The 19527-nt window shown below is 39.4% G+C and overlaps 1 protein-coding gene across 1 annotated transcript; it reads right to left on the bottom strand.

The window, feature by feature from the left end:
• Nucleotides 1-346: 346 nt before the first annotated feature.
• On the bottom strand, nucleotides 347-19293 carry shisa9b (shisa family member 9b). The gene is made up of 4 exons (XM_020642485.2): nucleotides 18485-19293; nucleotides 15820-15926; nucleotides 6748-6888; nucleotides 347-4240 (listed from the first exon to the last, which is right to left on the bottom strand). The coding sequence occupies exons 1-4, from the start codon at nucleotides 18994-18996 to the stop codon at nucleotides 3864-3866; spliced, it is 1137 nt and encodes a 378-aa protein (XP_020498141.2). The 5' UTR covers nucleotides 18997-19293; the 3' UTR covers nucleotides 347-3863.
• Nucleotides 19294-19527: the final 234 nt, after the last annotated feature.

Consider the following 19527-nt stretch of genomic DNA (forward strand, 5'->3'; position numbering starts at 1 on the left):
CCAACCTATACCTGGTGGTCATAAAGGCTGATGCCTGCAGAGATACCATCGCTAAGGCTCTGGAGAGAAGCATCCACAGTAGATATTTTAGGGAGGATGACCAACACAAACCTCAAAACCATGTTGTTTCAGGGCTCCTATCAAAAGTCCCCCAAACGATGTCATTGGAAAAGATTCAAGGGATACTTTTTGTGATGACGTGGGCTTATTATGTATGATCTACATCATTCCAGGTCACATGATTTTGTTGATAGTAAATGCTCGATCTGTGTGTGCAATGATATACATCAATTATCATATCCCAACAACTCCTCTGGCAGTCAGGAAGAAAGAAATACCACAGAGCTTTTAGAGAGAGAGTAATTAAAAATACTTTTAATGTATACAGTATTTCACATTTCATTTTCAACAGCTGGAGCACACTAAAACAGAAAGTCCAAAAGTCTGCAGTTAATTTAACAGAGGAGAGTCCGTGGCTGCACTCAAGTGTGCTTTTACATTATTATGATACCATCTGGTGTGGTGTTGAAGCGGGCAGCTAATGAAACCAGCTAGAATTAGAACTCTAAAAGGGAGAATATGGGAATGGCAAATTCCCAGAATTTGTTTTTTAAGCAAATCTTTAAATCAATCTCTTTTTTTTTTTTCTTTTTTTTTTTTGCTGCTGGTATAGTAGCCCCTTTCTGCCAAATCTTGGTTTTCATTTTTGTGTAATGAAGAAAAAGAGATAAATCAGTTGAATCAGTTTTTACAAAATGCTAAAAGCTGTGGTAGGATTATTGGTTTGTTGACACGGAATGTTAAATACAAGAACTGTAACATTGTTCTTGAGTGGCTCATTGCCGGTGATTAATTAAGTCCAAAATACATGAATGTAAGATGGCAGTTGGCAGCCATTGAGGGTGTCTTGTGAACCTTGGACTTTTTCTTGACTTCACTTAAACTTAAATGAAACTGAGTCACTTGTTTGAATGTAAATTCATATAATTAAATAGAACAAAACTGGCATTTTCAAATTGAGATTCAAAGCTCAGCAAGACACTAAAGAAAAAACATTGAAATTGGGTTTTTGAGTATATATGATAAAAAATATGACGGTATAAATAGGACAACTTTAAAGTAACGTTGTATTGAACACAGACGTACAACATTCATTAGAAAATCTAGTTATTCATATAATAATTATGATAATTAACTATCGTATTGAACTGTAATAAACATCTGATCATAGGGCCTTTCCTTTTCACTTCACTTTCTGATGTCAAAAAGCAAAAATATTATTCATATGTCATTTTATTTGCGGCACTAAAGCAGATCTTGATGTGTAAATATGGTGTACTGCAATACATTTCAGTATATTTGAGGGGGGGTGCATTCACAAAATATTCACATTCAATGGTAGTCACCATAAAATACTGTTTGCATATAAAAGTTATAGTTTTAAAAGTGATTACAGATTTTCATATAATGGTTGAACACTGGAACAGTTGGTTAACAATGTAAATGGACAGTTCAGTGCATTAAATATTCATATATTGAAAAACAGTTTGTAAGAACATTAACAGCCTAACAATATATTTGGATTTGAGAAAACATAAATACACCTTCATTCTTGCAGTTCCCACTTCACACTTGCGAGTGCAGCCTTGTAGTTGTCAATTGCATGGGTAAGACTTGCAGAAAGGCGTTACCTTCTTTTTATATCTTTGTCATTATATTGCTTGGCTTGGAAACCAGTGTAACCAATCATCAACCACACCAGTTAACCTTGTTTATTCAAATCATGTTGACCAGTAAGACATGAATTCAAGTGTTTTGTTCCAGAAATGTTCTAATCTGGTTCTTAAGGTGACATGAAATATACTACAACAATATGTTATTTTAATGTAGTAAGCTGCCAGGGTCATTCAGCTGTTCATTTGCCTTAACCCAGTTTTCTGTAGTATAAACAGAAGAAAAAAAAAACATGAATTCCTTTACATCATTTACATCCAGCTAGGACTGCTACAAAACCGCTGTTTCCACACCGTCCAAACCAGATGTGGTCAGTAGCTTAGAGAATTGGAATCAAAGTGACAATCTTAAAGATGGCTGTAAGAAGTAAATGCAGGTTATTTTTGTTTGTTTACCTCTGGTGTTTGGGTTATTATTAGCTGCAATGCTTGCTAATCAGAGGAAAACAGTACCTGTTTCCACATACATTTAAGACGAAGTGGCAGTCGGCTGTGTTCCTCTCCAGCAGATCATACACTGCCATGTTTAAAAAAAACACACTTGTGTTCTTTTTGCAGGAATTTGGCAACCGACCCATTTCATGATAATGAAATTACAAGGCAATTACTCAATGAGCCATATATGCCACCATCAGAGATCTATTCTGTATTAAGAGAGATTCATTAAAATCAAAGTCATTGCAGTTACTTTGAATCATTTTTATTTATAACTCAGCATTTCAAATAATGTGCAAACTCCAAGCCACCGTGCTTACTCTTACAATGACTTTAGTTGGGGGCGTAATGGATTACTAAGAATAAGACAAGCCCCCCCCCCCCTAATACTGGGGCTTCCTCTACTGCCTATTCTAGGATAATCACACACATGCTGGTAATGATGAGAGGCACTATTACACCGATACAACACTGGTTCAACACTCTGCAGCTACATCTCCTAGTACTGTAACCATAGAAATATATGCATCAGTGAGTCCACTGACTCAGTGTATATGCATTTAGGACTTCTACCACTTTTTACAAGTGACACTAAATCCATAAACTTCGAGTTGTATAGGTTAATAGTAACACATCCGTACTGACTTCTCTATAAATTAAAAAACAAGTATTTTGGAAACGAACCTTGCAAAAGTTTATTTCCGCAGTAATAGTGTTTTTGTTTTATTACTTGAGTGATTTATTCATACTGTAAGATCTTTAAATTATTGTACAAAAGAGTTGGATAGCATTAGGCTAGTTAATTTCTTTAGGTAATTATCTCAAATGTATCATCTGTGAACTCTTAAAACTCTGTGCCATAAACATTTAAACTGTATCTTTAAAACTGCAATCACTCAATCATTTGCCAGGAAACCATAAACTGCTCAACCATGATTAATTGCTGTAGATAAATAAGAGATTTTATCATAAAACAGTATTTTTTTTAATAGAAATGGTATACTTTAAAGGTCACATATTATGCAAAATACACTTTAATATGTTTTTCAATCAATGTGTCCCTAGCCTGTCTACAAACCCCCCGATTATGAAAAAGTCCATCTGTCCTTCTTTTGCCTGCTCCACATTCAAGTAAATGTGTGCATTAAACAAGCCGTTTGGTGATTTTCCCTTTGTGACATCACAAAGGGCAGTAACCCCTCCCCCACATGGGTGACACTCTCACAGCTAGGTGTCTTTTTGGCCCCTCTGAGTTCGCCTTTCCACTGTGGATTTTTAGCAAGAAACTTCACAGACATGTTTCAGGGACGTCTCGGAGACTTATTTAAACTTGTTGAAAAGGAGAATAATATGTGACCTTCAGTTTAAAGGTACGACGATGATTTAGTAGATACTGCCTACAGTACTGTATCACAAAAGTCTTCTGCTATATTTGAGTAACATAACTTCTTTGTTTTGTTTTCGCTGTGTGCTTATATGAATACTAATGAAAACATAGTCAGCACTGTACCCTCCTGTGGCACAGTGATTTATACAGAGCTTTTATACAGAGCCTTTAGGTGGCATCTTAAATACTGCCCTTTAAAATGAATATCCTGCAGTCCATGCTGATTTCTACCAACACCACCCACAGTCAGCAGCTTCAGTCTTACTTAAATGCAGGTTACTTTTTATTCCTGGTGTTTGGACCGTCCCTCATACTGTCACTTCTGTCTTGCTGTTGGTGACAAAGTATGGTTGTGGAGGCATGTAGCGAGTGGTGTGCAGCTCCTTCTCTATGATGCACAGTTTCTTTTGGCCATAGCTCTGTCTGAGTCCCAGTGTGTTTTCCCAGGATCTCAGCCCTCCTGGGCTAACAGCCGTGCTGGAGCTATAGCATAGCGACTGGGCACTGCGGCTCCTCGGGCTTTTGTACTTGTTGCCATTCTGCTTTCCAGACAGCTGTCTGGGCGGGCTGTAAGGGTTGCTCGGTGTTGGATCCAAATCCATAGGTTCCATGGGGAGACTGGTTTTGCTCGTCATCTCTATCATTGTCCGCCGGTTGCTATAGAAGCCGTCATTCGCTTTCTCTGCTAAAAGATAAAGGTAAACAACATAATAGATCTTTGTCATTCCTCCCTTCATTAGCCATCACAGTATGTCCTGTGTGGAGAACCTGACAGTCAGCTGAAAATAGTCTCAACATCATTGTTAAAGATTGTTGCTAAAGCATTCAAAGCAAAGAAAAGAAAGGACATGAAAGAGATACTTTGTAATTTTATATTCGTATCACTCGTACATATAGGCAGCGCTAGAGAGGGGCTTGGGGGTGCTGAAGCTACCCCTTGGAAAGCCAAAGCACCCCTCTACCACCCAAGAAATTTCTGTGGTTTAATAATATATTTTGACTTAATTACATTTGAGTCCTACATTTCACTTTTAATGAAGACAGCCCAAAAAACAAACCAAGTGTGTTTTAGATTTTTTTTTTTTAAAGGATCCAGAATCAGGTAGTTTTATTCAGCCAATGGCGCGACACTCATTAAACTTTGACCTTAGCACACTTCCTCTTTAGCCAGAGCGCAACTTTTCAAGTGTTCCCTAGTTTTAATAAGGTGTACTGGTGCTATTTATTGGGCTGATGAAGATGAAGATTTAGAAATGCCAATAACAAAAAAAAACAGTCAGAGGAAGAGGACGTGCCATCATTTAAGGAGTATATAAACTTGAAGAAATTATGAAATTGCATGATTTATTTGCCAAAGAAGTTGAAGTGATTCATCAGCACCGGTTAGTGTCTGTAGGTTTTCTTTCCAAGTTGCATTCACTCTCAGATTCACCAAAAAGTCAGGGCAGTTTTTATGTAGCTTTAGAGGTTACTTCCTTTTCAGAGACTTCACACCTTTAAGGAAGTGAAAACATGCATAAAAATATCTTTTCATATTGTTCCTTCTTGTCATACATTATATAAAATTAATTTTGTGCCAACTTAAAGATGGTTTATAACATTTTTTTGAAGCTATTTTAAGGAGGCCACTAAGGCCTCAGTATGGCATAGATGCTCGCCAGTTGAATATTGCACAACATATCGTGTCCTCCAAAATCATCTACTGCACTGTGCTCATGTAGCCACTGTTGTGTGATTGTTTTTTTTGTCTTATATCAGGCGGAATCCTTGTCTGAAAACAGTGTATGCTGGAGCACTGATTTAGCCTTAGCATAGCAAGCTTCATCATTAGCCTTTGATATTTCCTGCAAACATTCCCAACACTTTTAATGAAATGTCTCTTAGATAACCTTTACTGTGATCACTTCACCGGCTGTGTGGTGCTCGGAGTTTGACACACTGAGCCGAATATAAATATTTTTTTCTCATGCAGCAGTTGCATCTTGTCACATGGCAACACCTCATTTGTGTTTTGATTGCCCCTGATTGTCTTCTGTCTCCTGTCCCCAGTCTCATTAGCTAAGATTTGCTCTATTTTTAATTTTTCTGCAACGATCGGTTTGTTTGACGGCTCTTCGGCGGAGAAGCTTTAGCTGCTTGTAAGAAATACAAAGAGAGGGAGCTCGGCCGTGTGATTGAATTCACTGCACGCAGGGTGATAGCTGTCATCATGTCACCATGACCAGGTCAGTCAAACACAGCTAACTGATTCTGCAGGAATCTATAAAAAGACTTCCACGCATCAAATACAGAGTCAGAAATACCACCTCTTCATACTTTGACTCTGCATTTATTAACAGTTTCTCTGCTAATTACTGAAGTTAAGGGCAAAGACAAAGAGGCTTGTTTTGTGAAAATAGTGCTCAGGGAATTTTAGGACTGTTTGGCATTTCTCATAACACTTGTGATTAGTATGAACATGCATGTAAAAATGGTTTTCATTTAAAAGGGAAAAGTCAAAATGTAAATACTGAAAATAAACTCATCTTATCTCAGTGCCCTTTTCAAACAAAGGGGTTGAAGACAGTATTTATTTTCTTATTTGTCCAGGCAGTCACTTCCAAAATTAGCGCACAAGAAAAACAACAAACTTGCTTCTATAAATAAACTTTCAGTTCCGCTCTCGTTTGGCATTGACAGACTGGTGATTAACTGACAAGGATTTGTGTAAGCCAGAGATCTTATGGAGATTCAAAATAACTAGACGACTATTTAAAGAAAAAGGCCGCTTTGAAGTACGCTTATAATATCAAATGTTGGCAAAGCAGAGTTCTTGCTTTGTCTGAAATGAGACAGAAAAACTACCAAAGGCAGATTGACTCACAGCGTTTAAATGCTGAACTAAAAGGAAAGAGATGGCAGACATCATGTCTCTCTGTCTGTCTGTTGTGACAAGCAATATTTCACACAAAATGAAGCAGAATAAATTTGATCAGGATCAAATAAAAAGTTTCATAAGGCCTTTCCGATGCAATTTTGGACTCATTTACTTATAAACCAATCTTCATCATTTCACTGATTACAGGCTCCTTTAAAAAAAACAACCTGGTTAAATATTCTAGTTGTGTTTATATAGGTTGTATGATGCTTAGTCAGAACAAATGAAGAAGTGCAACTCTTGGTCATTTTGGCTCTTGGTTAACCTCTTCTTACCTACAGCCTTGAGTGTTGCGTATTTGTTGAGGTCCTTGACAGGCTTCAGTTGTTCGTACGGGCTGGTGATCGATCCCACAGGCGGGTAAGGCTGCGCTATCAAAGTCGATGCTTGAACCAGGTTGTTCATCTGGTTGTTATCTAAAGGAGAGAAAGCAGAAACTCAGACACTTTTATGGTGTTGGTAACAATGAATTTCTCTTGAATAGAGAATTGATCACTGCTGGTAAATCTTATTGATGCTCCACTGTTTGAAACCCCGCCCACTACCCTCTACCAATGAAAGGCGTCTGGTTCAACCTTCACAAGAGGACCCTAAAGACCGTGACACAACAAGGAGATCGTCAGCGGTCTGTCCTAGTTGGACAGTCGGTAAGCGATTGTCGCCCTAGATTTTGCAGTGTGTCCAGCTCCGTCGCTACGCGCCAGCCCCCGTCTGCCTTTTTTCAGCCAATTTGACATGCGGTGTGGTCGTCGTCTGTGCGGTTGGTCAGAGGAATCACTCTGATTGGCTGTTCAGAGGTTTCATTTAACTCCAGCTCTCAACCTTAATATTTACAGTCAAATTCGGGAAAGCCCCTTGAGCATGCTGCTGTAGTATCCACTTTCACCCACTGAGTGCGGTTTCTCCTTATTTCTCACCTCCACCTCGTCTTTTCTTTGTCCAATAAAAGACCAAGGGCTGACAACGCCAGTGCTATTTCCAACTTTTTATGAGACATTATTCTCGATTAGTACCTATAATACGAGTGGTGAGCGACAGCTGTGTGAAAATGGTCTTCTCGTATCATAACAATGGACGACCGCTGCCTGCTGGCATGGAGAGTTAGTATGTCCTCTCACACTTGCGCAGAAAGTACATGGTGGTTGGCCGTCGGCTGTAGTCTTTGCAGTGTGTACTTTTTGGCTAAGACAAAGGCAACATGAGGCAATGTGAGGTGACGCCACAGTCGGCCTTCGTCGCCACTAGTTCTTTGCCGTCTGCTTGGCTTTTCATGGCCTTAAGTCTCCAGCTAGACTCTTATCCTCTGCGGCCCCCTGGTGGTGAAATGAAATACCAACCTCCATGCAATCTGCTGAGTCCCCTACCACTTTCAAGAAAAAGCTCAAGACCCAGTTCTCTCATGAACACCTACACACTTAATGATAGTGATGACACAGATTAAGGTGATGATAGTGATGATTACCATGATATTTAGATTTAGGTTTTGATGCTGAATCCTCATGAAAAACTATCGATGTTGCTGTTCATTAGTGCTTACTGACGTTGTTTCCTCATTTCTAGATCCTTGCTTGTGCCGTACCTACTCTCAGATGTATATCATTTGGATAGAAGCGTCTGCTGAATGAATTGTAGAATAGTAAAATCTTAGCTCAATGGGTTGACGTGAATATATTGTGTCTCTTCACTTGTTTCTTAAGTAGGTTTTCTTGGGGGGGGGGATTCAGCTGGGAAGGCATGGCTGCTCCTTGTAAAACTCTACAGTACTAATCCTACAGTAGACATCTGCTAAATTAAAGGGTGCTCAGCAAATAGACTGGCCCCCTGCCCACTGGCATGACACAGCAAACAGATGTTCAGAGTGTCTTCACAAGCTGTAATCCACAAGATGCAGTTTCAACAGCATGAGTAATGTGTTATATAGGACGCAAAATCATAATGACGTTTACTTTGAAGTTCCTGTAAGTGGGGTAGGTTTCAGGTGAGATGATTAAAAGCATACTGCAGAAACTTTCTTTTTTCCACAGATTTTTTTCTTGTCTTTTTTTTTTTTTTTTTTTTTGCATTTTTGACAGGAAAAATGATTGATGACTGTTAAAAGAAAGTAGGTTGACGCTTATTGTCATAAATATTAAATGGCATAAGTAAAGCAAAGAGATAGTGGTACCTCTTTGTCTACAGGGGCCGCCAAAATCGACATTGACCTGAAAGATTCTTATAGGAGCTTTAAATATCATGAAGTCAAACATTAACACTCCTGATTTCATGGTACAAACTGGCTGGCAAACGTTGTAAGTTTTGATTCACTTTGAGTTCAGCACTAGTTCATTGTGATCTAAAAGGTGAATTACTCATCAATGCAGTTGAAAGAGGTTAAGGTTTACAGTCTCTAAAGTGGGAGGGATACAGCAGCACTTGACTGCGTCTGATAAAAACAGATCATTAATACAGAAAATAGGTTAATTGGGCTCCTATTCCCCACTGGTCAGCAAGAAACTTTATTAGTGTGCTAATTAATTTTTGAAAGTCTCAAACTATCAATGCTGTCTCATGAAGTGATGCAGAGCTTTGACTTCGACTTTGGGGGTGTGATGAGTATAATCAGATTTCAGGGTCATTAACCGAGAAAAATAATTGGTGGTGCCAATCTGTGTCCGCTTGTGAAAAGCTCCTATGTTGTCCTATTTGATTAGTCTTCCTCAATAACTGAAAATCCTGATCTTTTTAAATTTGATTTAGAAATGATTTCCTGATTTTTTTAATTAGAGTTTTATGCAGCTGACCATCTCTCTAATAAATGTCATGTCATAGTGGAAAGTATGTGACTGCTTCTCTAACAAAGAAAAATGTCTAAAATGGTAACCAGAGATCTGTGCATCAAATCTATGTGTGTTACCTTGTCAGGTTCCTTTTCTGGGCTTGTTGACCTGTTTCAGTTTCGTACATTTCATCTTAAGTGGGCCATGCACACATGCTCTCATTCAGGGTGGACTTGTTTAAGATAGAAGTCCAATTAGATTATCTCCCTCCGTAGAATACGATAAATAAACTTCTTCACTTTCAAAAGGAGAACACATGATTAGAAATGCTTCTTATTAAATCCTGGACATATTATTATGGTAAACAGACCTTCAAAGAACAAATTAATATCATGCAGTTTCCTTTCAGATAAGCTGACTAAACAAGGGAAACCTTTTTATTGTGCTGTTTGGTTGTACCGTGCACCAAGCATAGCATATCAATCAATCAATCAATTTTTATTTGTATAACCTCAACTCATAACAAGTGTTATCTTGAGACACTTTACAAAAAGCAGGTAAAAGACCTTACTCTTTGTTTTTTAATATTACAAAAGAGCAGGAAAAAAGACCTTACTCATTGTTATGTTACCAAAAGCAGGTAAAAGACCTTACTTAATGCTATATTACAAAGACCTGTTTGAGAGAATGTCACCAGACCGCAGTGTTTACATCTGATACTCTGGTCAAGGTGAAGGTCAGGGCATCCCCTTAATGGAAGAAGCCACTGAAAATAGATCATTTAAATAAACAATAATTTTAACGCTAACTGCTTTTTTATATCCATTTATTAATATAAACTTGTGTTTGTTGAGTCTGGCTGGATATATCAGGAGTGTCACATTTCCTCTAGAGCCTAAAATAGAAGCGATTTGAGGACAGTGCTTTTGTTAAGATCCGGGCGCAACACTGCTATTTTCAAGATGCCAAACTCAATTTGAAGTGAGGTGCTGCTGCATGTGCTTGTTTATCTCCCTCTTTTATGTTTCTTTGACTTTGTGATGACTGGGTGTCATTGTTGCTTTTACCGTTGTCAGATTCAACCCTTTTTTATGTCAAAAGTAGGCCACTGCTGGAGACTTGTAAGGTTAAAGACTTCCACGGTTGTTGCCGGAAATAAGCAAGTTAACACTCCAGACACAGACACTCGCTCCCTGGAACTCATAAAAGATTTAAGAGAGTATTTTTGGAGCTGTGTGCCCCTAAATAAATGGTACAAGGAGAAGGGCGATCTTATTTACAGACAGCCTGCTTTCAAGTTAGTGATGAAAATATTCTTTTCTCCTGATATTTCTGTCCAACTCCTGAAACTCTACACCAATACTTACGTCAGATTGTGCTGGTTACTAATGTATATAAATCAAACTAAAATGTCAGTAAGAGCAATGTATTTTACTCTTTTAAAGACAGACTATTGTCAAGCATATCATAGGGTGTACAAAATGTATTTAAGTAGAAATAAAACACTTGGAATGCCCAAATATATAAGGGTCAAAACATGACTGTGAAAAGCAATCACAGTTTTTTATTAAACTGAGCATTCCTTTGAAAGTGTATCGCTAGTCTTTTTAAAAATATTTTACATAAAAAGAAACAAATTGTCTGTTTGTTTTTCACTTTATTCATACAGTCAACAGCCCCTGAACACATTTTTCTGACCAGTAGAAGATTTTTCTTCCCAAAAGAGCATTAAATGTGGCAGTTAGTGGATCTAATAAAGGGCTTAAAAGGACAAGCTGTATACGTATCAAACCAACCTGATCAAATCTGAAAATAAGACAATAGCATGCTGACTATGCTGATGTGACCAGCATGATCAGCAAGACCAGCATACATTGTGTTTTGGTGCTGGTCTGACCAGCATCAAACCAGCATGTCCAACATGAAACAACATAGGCCAGCATCAAACCAACATTGACCAGCAACAAACCAGCATAGACCAGATAATCAGCATAGACCAGCAACAAACCAGTAAGGACCAGCAGCGAAAAACCAGCATAGACCAGCAACAAACCAACATAGACCAGCATAGACCAGCAACAAACCAGCATAGACCAGATAATCAGCATAGACCAGCAACAAACCAACATAGACCAGCATAGACCAGCAACAAACCAGTAATGACCAGCAGCAAACCAACATAGACCAGCGAAAAACCAGCATAGACCAGCAGGAAACCAACATAGACCAGTAACAAACCAGTAAGGACCAGCTTCAAACCAACATGGACCAGCAACAAACCAACATAGACCAGCATAAACCAGCATTAAAATAATGCTGGTTTATGCTGTTTTTTTCAGCAGGGACTGATGTTGTTCACTTTACCATTCACCAGAGCATTACTGTATCAGTCTGTCATGGAGCTACAGCTGCAAAATCCACATAATTACCAATAGAAATGGCATTAAAAGGATTTAAATTGTCTAACCCCTATTTGTCACAATAAAACACAACATCAATATTTTTCATCTGTCCAGAGCTGTCAATTAATTTCATGCTAGCTGTACCGAAACATCCCATACATCCATTGTTTGGCTCCTAAAATGATCTTATCTTAGCTGATTTATTCCCTTTACATGAGTAAGAATGTGTTTTTCACCACATACATCATCTTGCTCTCTATTTACAGTCAAAATATCAACCCATTGACAGTCCTTGCCATGGAGAATGTAAAATAAGTCGTTTTGGCTGTGTGCTATCATTTTGTCTGACACCTATGGAGGCAGTTTCAGACATTAAAAATAACTACATAGAAAGAGTCAATCTTAATGCTGATAGGCTTTGTCAAGCACCAAAAAACTCCTCCAGATTGGTAAAAACTTTTTTGCTTAAACTTTGAATAAAAAAGGGTTCTCTGCACTCTATTTGCTAACGGCTCCAAAGTTTATTTGTTGTCAGTGTTGTAATGGTGATTGGTTACAATGTATAAGTATCGGACATTTGAGTTTTACAGTTGGAGATACATTATATGGTAGGTGGAGGATACAACCTTGATAGTCTTTACATTTGATGTCTCACCTGTTGTCAGATGTAATGCTGCTGAAATAAATTTCTATCTGGCAGTGAGGAAATAGTCTGTCATGCACCAGTGAAGTGTTGGCACTGAGCTCACACTTTGTTCTCTCTGGCTTGACGCCTGAACTAAAAAGAGGCCACACTTCACAACTGCCCCATGGGCGCTCCTTCGGCCAGCAGGACATGAACGGCTACCAAAACAGCTCACACAGCAACTCTGTACTATTGGTGTCTTGAGAAGAATGGGAGCAGATTTGTTGTCATCTTTGATAGGCAGTAGATGAGGGGAAAGGAGCTCCATCCAATCACTGCACTGCACCACCACCTGTAATACACAGTGACTCTCGTAGCTGTGGTAAAGTCACACCTGCTACTTGGAGGCTCAGCTGGAGAGGACAAGTTCACTACAGATCCATGTGGTAAATTCTTTTTTATCCCACCTCTTGTAACCTAACAAGGACCACTGTCAAGAAAACTATAATTATCCCTTTGCTGTTGCCAACTCTGTTCCACAGAATCCCTCCTATACGTCCCTGTACGGTTTCGATCTCCACAGCCAAGGTCACAAAGCAAAAAGTAAGCTGCAGCTTTTTCATCTTCAATCTAATAACACGGTAATAGATTTCACATTTGTATCTTACATTTCAAAGAAAAGCATCGTTTTTAATGTTTATATATCCAATTCAAACAACATTTATTAACAGGCTGTTGACTTTGTGAATAGCTACAAATATCTCGGGACAATCATAGATTTCCAAATTGACTTGATTTCCTATTGATTTGTGACGCAGTTTGTAAGAAGGCGCATCATCGTCTGTTTTGTCTCAGAAATCTCTCTCTCTTTCACGTCCATTTTGTTTCATAAAGGTTTCATTGAATCTGCCCTGTCTTTTTCTCTTGTTGGTTTGGTAACCTAACTTTTTACAAATAAAAAATGATCTTAATCAAATGGCCAAGCAAACTTATAGGTGAGTTTAAGCTGAAGTGATTGAGGGTGTTTTTATAATGTATTCTGTCTGGTCTTTTTAACCTTGCATGTGTATTGTTATGTGTTGTATGTATCTATTGTAGTATCCAACTGATTAATCGGCCAGTCGATAATATCGCTGATATTAGCGTATCAAGTGACTATTGTTATCTGCTAACTTTATCGCAGATATGCGCCGATATTACAAGATTTATTCACCGGTCAAATAGCATTTAATTTGAGTATCATTGTGTTTCACTAGCAGTTATCTTACACCAGCAGAGTGTGCTTTATGGATTACAACAAACATCATCCCTCTCCAGAGTGTTCTAGTGCAACTTTTTGGCCAAGACAAAAGGCGCCTTGCGTCGACGCCACAGGCGGCCTTCGTCACCACTAGTTCTTTGCCGTCTGCTTGGTGTGTCAGGGCCTTTAGAGCTCCTGTGAGGAAGACTAAAAGACTCCAGGTCTCATTTGCACCAAGTGCAATTAATATGTTAAACAACAATTAGCCATTTGCTACTCTTTTTGCCTCCACTTTGCACTTTAATAACTTGGTAGGAATTCCCATTTTGGTATAAGCTCTTGACTGATTTTATTGCGATGCTTTGTTTGGTTTTATATTTTGCTGTGTTGGTTGATTTTTTTAATTAGTTTTGGTTTTTGTTTTATGGTGATGTTGTCCTTGTGTTTCTTGTCTTGTGTGTGCTCCTGCTGCAACCCAAATTTCCCATTGTGGTATATAAAATAATCTGAATCTAAATTAATGTTGTATTCAGTTATTTTCTGCCTCAAATAAGGAGGCAGGTATTGGTCCCTGGTTACTCCAGGGACAGGGAGGATAAAATAGGATTTAAAATCAGGATACAAGTTCCTCTGCATTCTCATCCACAGTTTTGTATTTTAGGGGTTTTCATCACATCACGTTTGCTACTGATCGTAAAGTACGCTTCTGTTTCTTGTTGTAAACAGTTTATTTTAGTCGACCATGCATGGTCGTTCAAACCCAAGTACTGACCTCCACACTTTAAACAAAAAAGATTCTCTAATGTTTGATAAAAAACTCGAGGTGTCACATGTTGGTTCATTGGATTATCCTGCACATAGAGTCTGTCAGCCAGTTTGAATGAACTGATAATTATTCTGTGAGAAGGTGAGATAGGACAGAAGCTCTCTGATTTTAGAATGATTAATTTTTATCTTGACAGTGCCGACACCTCACTTCAGCTGATTTAAGGGAGCAAAAATAAATCACTGCTAAAACAGAAATAAAAAAAACTTTCTGTGTCTTGAAATAGAACTGCTCTCAGGTTTTGAAGGTAGTATGATAAAATATACTTCAGATAAAACACAGTAGTCTTGTAGCACATGTAAAATAAAAACAAAAAAAACCTGTCAAAGTCTGACTTAATTGACCGGAATTATTTTTTTTATATGATTGGTGTGCATAAGTTTGCAACAAATTCATTTACACAAGCTTTTTGTCCAAAACATGTGAGGATGTTTGACACTGCAGATTAGATTGAAGTTAAACTCACTCTTTTTATCACGCTTATTCGCTTGATTTGAAACAAAATATACATTTTGAGATATGATGACTCTGAATAAATTACAGCAATGGGCTGTTCGTTGAAAATGTTTGTAGCGTATATTAGCACAACGAAAGCCTGGTAATGTACAGTATACTGAAGTCATTTGCAAAAGGCAATCATCTGCCATGTGTGCGAAGAGCGGGCAGGATTTCACTGCGACCACAGATTACACCTGGTGTTTTCACTAATTATCAAATCTTCCTGACTAATCAGTGAATCACCTGCTGCTCAAAATGAGCACTGAACATGTTAACTCCTATAGCACGTGTCATAGCATACTGCATGATATTTAAATTAGTCTGCATCATACATGTTTATCCTGTTAGACATTTACTTTGGAGACCGACATTAAGATAGATCAGGTATGTATGAAAAACATGAAATGCTGCTTGACTATGTCTTTACATTTCCAAAGTGAGATACCATTTGGCACAATTATCCAGCCTGCAGCGAGTGAGAGGGAGGGAGGCAGGGACACCTTTATTGACTGGAGCTGTCGGCGCACTGAGCAGGTTAGCATTATTAAGACCTCTTTCTTTCACTACCTCTCAGTGTGGGTGTATGCAGGAGCTGGTGTTGATGAATGGGAGAGTAAGAGTGAGATATAGTGCTAGAAGTCTTACTGCGTACGTTAAGTTTGCCTTTGAAACAAAGCTCCAGGTTGTCTGTGGTAATTAGTGTTAGTGTACTAATTGCTTCATCAGCAGGACTGAGGATGAACATTTTTTTCTTCTAGTTTCATGTCTTATTCATGATAGGCAAGCGAACATCTTTGTGTAAGATGTACGGTGAGTATCTGTTGAAACTGGATGTGGTGGGGGATTTATGTTGGTGCAATTTTGTTCATTAAAAGCAGTCGGCAGCAGCGTTAGGGGAAAGATAATTGGAACCCAATATTTAAGGCAAACCACCCCGTCATGTATACACGTTTGTAGGTGTACAGCTAGGTGTTCTTTCTGTTGTCGTCACAGTACTTACGGAGGCTGTTGACGGTGACTCTGGTCTGTATGTTCTCGTAGTGCTGGCCAAGTCCAATGTCGTCCGAATGATCTGAGGCAGGATGGCGGATAACGTGTGCAAGAGCTCTGGAAAGATGAAGAGCAATCTCAATGAGGAAATCATTAAACAACAAGTACAATTTATGTGTAGGCCAGCAGTGCACACCTGCATTTGATAACCTGTCCTCCAAAATGAAAAAGTGATATTTTTCTTTTAACCATTCTTTTTAACCAGCTTAAATTCATTATTGGAGATTTTTTTGTCAATTGACAAATCTAAATAAAAAAAACAAACAAACTGAGATTGGAGTTGGAAAAAATAAATCAGCCAGTAGATCTGTAGCAGGACAGCAATGGTGGCCGGAAACTGAGCAGTCAATAGCATTTAAATTGTATGTCTTAGTTCACACTGCAAGCCTAAATGCTAAGATCTGATTGTTTTGTTATGCTGTTCATATTGCTTTTTAAAATGTGTCCTGGATCAGACTCCTGCGGGAATCCACATGGCCCAAACCTGATTTGAAAATATCACAGCCTAAGTATTGTGGAAAGCTACAGTGGTAACCAACCTTTTATTCCTTGAAGCCCCCCACCACCCCCCATCTTGTAGCTAACGCTGCTCACAGTTTGCACTTCCACAACAGCACCATAATGAAGTCCTGCCATCAGAATGCCTTTGAACTTTTTAAATAGCATCCGTAAAGGTGTAATATTGGTCTCCCAGTGTGTTAATTCGATAGAATGAGACGACTCCTGCGAGCGAGTTCAGGCAGTGAACTCGAGCTGCACTGATTTCACACTTGACATGCATCATTATCCACAATCACCTGACAACACCTCCTTCCAATTAGCGGTTTAATTAAGCCGCAAGATTGCCGGTCTCTCCCTCTGCTCTTCCATTGTCAGCTCTGACCTGCAGCAGTTCTGCACCCTAGCTCAGCCCGACCACGACCCCAGCACCCACCTGCAGACTCCAACTCCGGGGGCCAACGATATCATCCCATCACTCCTCAAATTTCTGCATGTAAATTAAAACTGTGAGGAGTGATTAGATCAGAGCATAGCTGCCAAACACAAACTATGATCTGCTGAATTGAATATTTCAAACAAATACAAACATGAGTTGTCTGACTGAACTGTAAATAATGGTGGATAAAGCCTGAGTGACGTCACTCATCTGTTAACTGAAGGGGGCTTTTGAAGCCCGTCGCTGGGGATGGCCTACTGGTCATGCTTTCTGTCAACCAAACGACAGAGTAAGGGCTGGAGCTGAGGCGGGTTTTAATCCTTTTGACAAACTGTTACATCGCGCCCGCCCCGTCAATCAGGTCAGCCTCACGCCTAACTATGAATAACTTGTATGCTTCAAAAATTCAAAATGGATGAGTGATAAAAAAAAAATTAGCCCATGAACAGTGTGTACCGATGAAGACAATAACTAATCAAACCATTTTTTTTTTCAAATTTTAACCAGGCTGTGAAAATGTTAATTTCACTGCTGTGACTTCCTGGTATCTTGGAACCGGCCTAACGGACACTCGACGAACTGCAGTTTTTTGCACTGGGTTCATTTTTCAACACCAGAGGTTGCAGCTTGATTCCCATTGCATTAGGGCGATGCGCAAACGCGAGAGGAACATGAGCGGCACGGTGTGTGTGCACACAAAGGGAGCTTCACATACACATCGGTTTGGCCTAATGCCTTTTTTTGCATAACATTGTACTGCTTAGCTCTGTCAGATTTCTTTTTTGAGAAAGGGCACATGTTTTGGATTGTTTCTGGTAATTTTTTCGATATCACCTCGGTCAAGGTTCCAAGTATAAACCGAGCAGATTTTACAAAAAGACTGTGGAGAAACCACTGATTGGTCAGAGCGCCACTCTGGAGCTGGGGCATTAATGACAGCAATTTTACTGTTCTCTCAACCCAGGTTTAAGAAATGGCAGCCTATCCCGGAATCTTCATTGTCTTGTCATGACGATTTGCTTACAATAACACCTACTTTTCCCACCAAGCCAAGCTGGTTGTCTGCTCTGTGCTTGTTATAAGTGTCCAGTTATTTTATTATGGTGCAGTGTGAACCAAAAACATGTGAAGGAGGACACTTTATTTTATTATAAAGCATATTTGTTGTTATTCAACTTTATCAATTGAACCTTAAATCAATGGCTATGTGTCTCCACGGTGCAAACATTTTTCAGGCCATAGTCAGACTGAAGGAGAGAAACAACTTCAAGTACAAGATGGTGCAGTTGACCCTGTGTTGGTCAAATGAAGACTTTTTCCCTCAAAATGTCCAAACTTACAATTTGCTATCCTAAATTTATGATTTTTTTTTAAACTAACTTGAGTATGCATGCCTATGAGAATTGTCAGACATTTGCTTTTTAACTAGTCTTGAGTTTTGATCTTTGGAATAGACATTAAAGAAGTATTTTCATGGCGTTTCAAACAATCCAACTTGTTGACTTGTTGCTTTGGGTTCTTTTGATGAAACTTTAGGTTTTATGAAACGGAATTTACATTAAGGATCAGTAAACTAATTCAGATATTTCAATGGTGAAAGTAGTTAATGATAGGACAAAATATATATCATTCTTAAGAAGTACTGAAGACAACAAAACTAGGTATATTCAAAACCCACCTTGACATATCATCTTGCTGTGGACGGTGCGTCTTTTCCAAACCGAGCTTGGTGAAAATTCCAATCAGTGCAATTATGGCCACAACCCCGCATATCACATACACAATGAGGTTGGTTTTATCCTTCGCATTCTCCAGTGCCGGGTCCACTTTCGGCGGTGGTCTCCCTGTCATCATCCACGGCGGGGTATCGTAGTTCTTACAGTTGGTCTGGTCCAGGCGGGAGCTTCTGAACGCGCAGCAAAACCTGAAGCCACAGGTGCCGCAGCAGTACAGGTAGCTGCCCGTCCTGCACACGAACGGCGGGTCCCACTGGCCCATCACGTCGTAGTAGCCACGGCACTTGTCCTCCATGTGCATGCTCTCCGTGACTGCGCTCTCCACCTCCTTTGAGTCGTTAAATCCGGTCACAAACATGAAGTCGTCGACGCTCCGACCCTGCTCACCCTCCGCGTCGCACATCATACCTTTGACCAAAAAGTAGCCGAGCAGCAGCTCATTCACCCGCATCATTGCTTACTTTTTACGTCCCTCTTGACGCCTTAACAAGCTCTCATGCGCCCAGACGCATCTTCTAAGACGACGAGACACAGCCATGCGTAAATTCAGGAAGGCTGATTCCAACTTCCATGCGTAAAAGCCCCGTGCGCCCTCTCCTTTCCTTCAAAAAAAACAAAAAAACGTTCAGGCTCTAAGCGCTGGGAACCTGAGCAAACAGTCTTTGAGGGGAGAGATAGCTTAACTGAGCAATGCACCTGGCTCTGATGGAGAGAGTCAGACACCTCTGAGGCTTTTTCACTCCACAGAGCTTGTCACAGATACAGAGAGAGAGAGAGGGAGAGAGAGAGAACACCAAGACACCCGCTGACTAGGGGAATTAGGGGGAGAGAAAGAGCCAATGAGGAGATAGAGCTATGTGTATGAGCTTTATTCACATCCATGTTTTTGTGTACATATAATTTCCTTTGATTTAAATAATTAGAACACCATAATTCCAAACACGGGATTGGAACCAACAATCACTGCCACGGTGATTGTCTTAGC

This window comes from Labrus bergylta, chromosome 16 (genome assembly GCF_963930695.1).
Source record: "Labrus bergylta chromosome 16, fLabBer1.1, whole genome shotgun sequence".
Taxonomy (NCBI): Eukaryota; Metazoa; Chordata; class Actinopteri; order Labriformes; family Labridae; genus Labrus; species Labrus bergylta.

What these genes read in the sequence shown, in the direction of transcription:
- shisa9b (XM_020642485.2), bottom strand. Translation starts at nt 18,996, where the DNA reads ATGATGCGGGTGAATGAGCTGCTGCTCGGCTACTTTTTGGTCAAAGGT. An exon ending in CAGCAAGATGATATGTCAAG is followed by an intron (nt 15,927 to 18,484) that starts GTGGGTTTTGAA and finishes TCATCTTTCCAG; the next exon opens with AGCTCTTGCACACGTTATCC. An exon ending in AGTCACCGTCAACAGCCTCC is followed by an intron (nt 6,889 to 15,819) that starts GTAAGTACTGTG and finishes TCTCTCCTTTAG; the next exon opens with ATAACAACCAGATGAACAAC.